At 54.9% G+C, this 1,311-nt stretch overlaps 1 protein-coding gene across 1 annotated transcript in view; it reads left to right on the forward strand.

Annotated features, from left to right (window-relative positions):
* Positions 1-1,311, forward strand: part of ATCAY (ataxia, cerebellar, Cayman type) — a 61,104-nt gene that overhangs the window by 49,401 nt on the left and 10,392 nt on the right. The window contains exon 9 of the mRNA XM_011943451.1: positions 879-977. Within this exon, the coding sequence (XP_011798841.1) occupies positions 879-977 (99 nt within the window). The remainder of the gene's footprint in view (positions 1-878; positions 978-1,311) is intronic.

Here is a 1,311-nt window from a genome sequence, read left to right on the forward strand (position 1 = left end):
GGTGACAGAGTGAGACTCTGTCTCTTAAAAAAAAAAGAATACCATGACGTGCTGGTGACGAAACACCACGTGGTATCAGATGGCCAGAGTTCAGGGCTGGACAGGAAAGAACCATTCATCCCTAAAGAACAGAGAATTGGGCCAGGCGGGGTGGCTCATGACCGCACTTTGGGAGGTAGAAGCAGGCGGATCATGTGAGGTCAGGAGTTGGAGACCAGCCTGGCCAACATGATGAAACCCCATCTCCACTAAAAATACAAAATTGGCCAGGAGTGGTGGTGTATGCCTGTAGTCCCAGCTACTCCGGAGGCTGAGGCAGGGGAAATCGCTTGAACCTGGGAGGCGAGGTTGCAGTGAGGCAAGATTGCAACACTGCACTCCAGCCTGGGTGACAGAACGAGACTCTGTCTCAAGAAAAAAAAAAAACGAGAATCAACTGGCAGCCCCACGTGCCCCCTTCTTGTGCCCAACTGAGTGTTGGCTGTGCCCTCCTGTGCAGTGACATGGAGGGAAAGCATTCTTGGGGAAAATTAACACAGACGAGCAACTTTTAGATGATAGTAAAACAGCCTGTAGAGCCTGAGACCATCTCCCCGCCTCCTGACTTCCTTCCAACAAGATCCTCATTGCAGGAACCCATGTGGAGTGCATGGCCCTGCTTGCAAGGGCCTCGGGGCAGACCCGGGGTCTCCACCCCATACATGGGGTGCAGGAGAATTAAGGCTGTCATCGGCGCAAAGGAGGTGTCGTCATCTGCCCTGGGGCATCCTGGAGTGGGGTCCTCTGGGCATCCCTGTCGCCATGGCTCTGTGTGGACCTAGGTAACCCCCACCCCACGGGTTGCATTTCAGACCTCTCCCTCCTTCTCCCCCTGCCAGCGTCAAGTTCATCAACAAGATCCAGTACGTGCACAGCTTGGAAGACCTGGAGCAACTCATCCCCATGGAACACGTCCAGATCCCAGAATGCGTCCTGCAGTGAGTGGCCCCACAGTCCTCCCCGCCGTATTAGTCCATTTTCGTGCTGCTGATAAAGACCTACCTGAGACAGGGCAATTTACAAAAGAGGTTTAAGGGGCCGGGTGCGGTGGCTCACGCCAGTAATCCCAGCATTTTGGGAGGCTGAGGCAGGTGGATCACGAGGTCTGGAGATCGAGACCATCCTGGCTAACACGGTGAAACCCCATCTCTACTAAAAACACAAAAAAATTAGCCGGGTGTGGTGGCAGGCGCCTGTTGTCCCAGCTACTCGGGAGGCTGAGGCAGGAGAATGGCGTGAACCCGGGAGGCGGAGCTTGCAGTGAGCCGAGAT

This window comes from Colobus angolensis, unplaced genomic scaffold (genome assembly GCF_000951035.1).
Source record: "Colobus angolensis palliatus isolate OR3802 unplaced genomic scaffold, Cang.pa_1.0 Scaffold22, whole genome shotgun sequence".
NCBI classification, from domain to species: Eukaryota; Metazoa; Chordata; class Mammalia; order Primates; family Cercopithecidae; genus Colobus; species Colobus angolensis.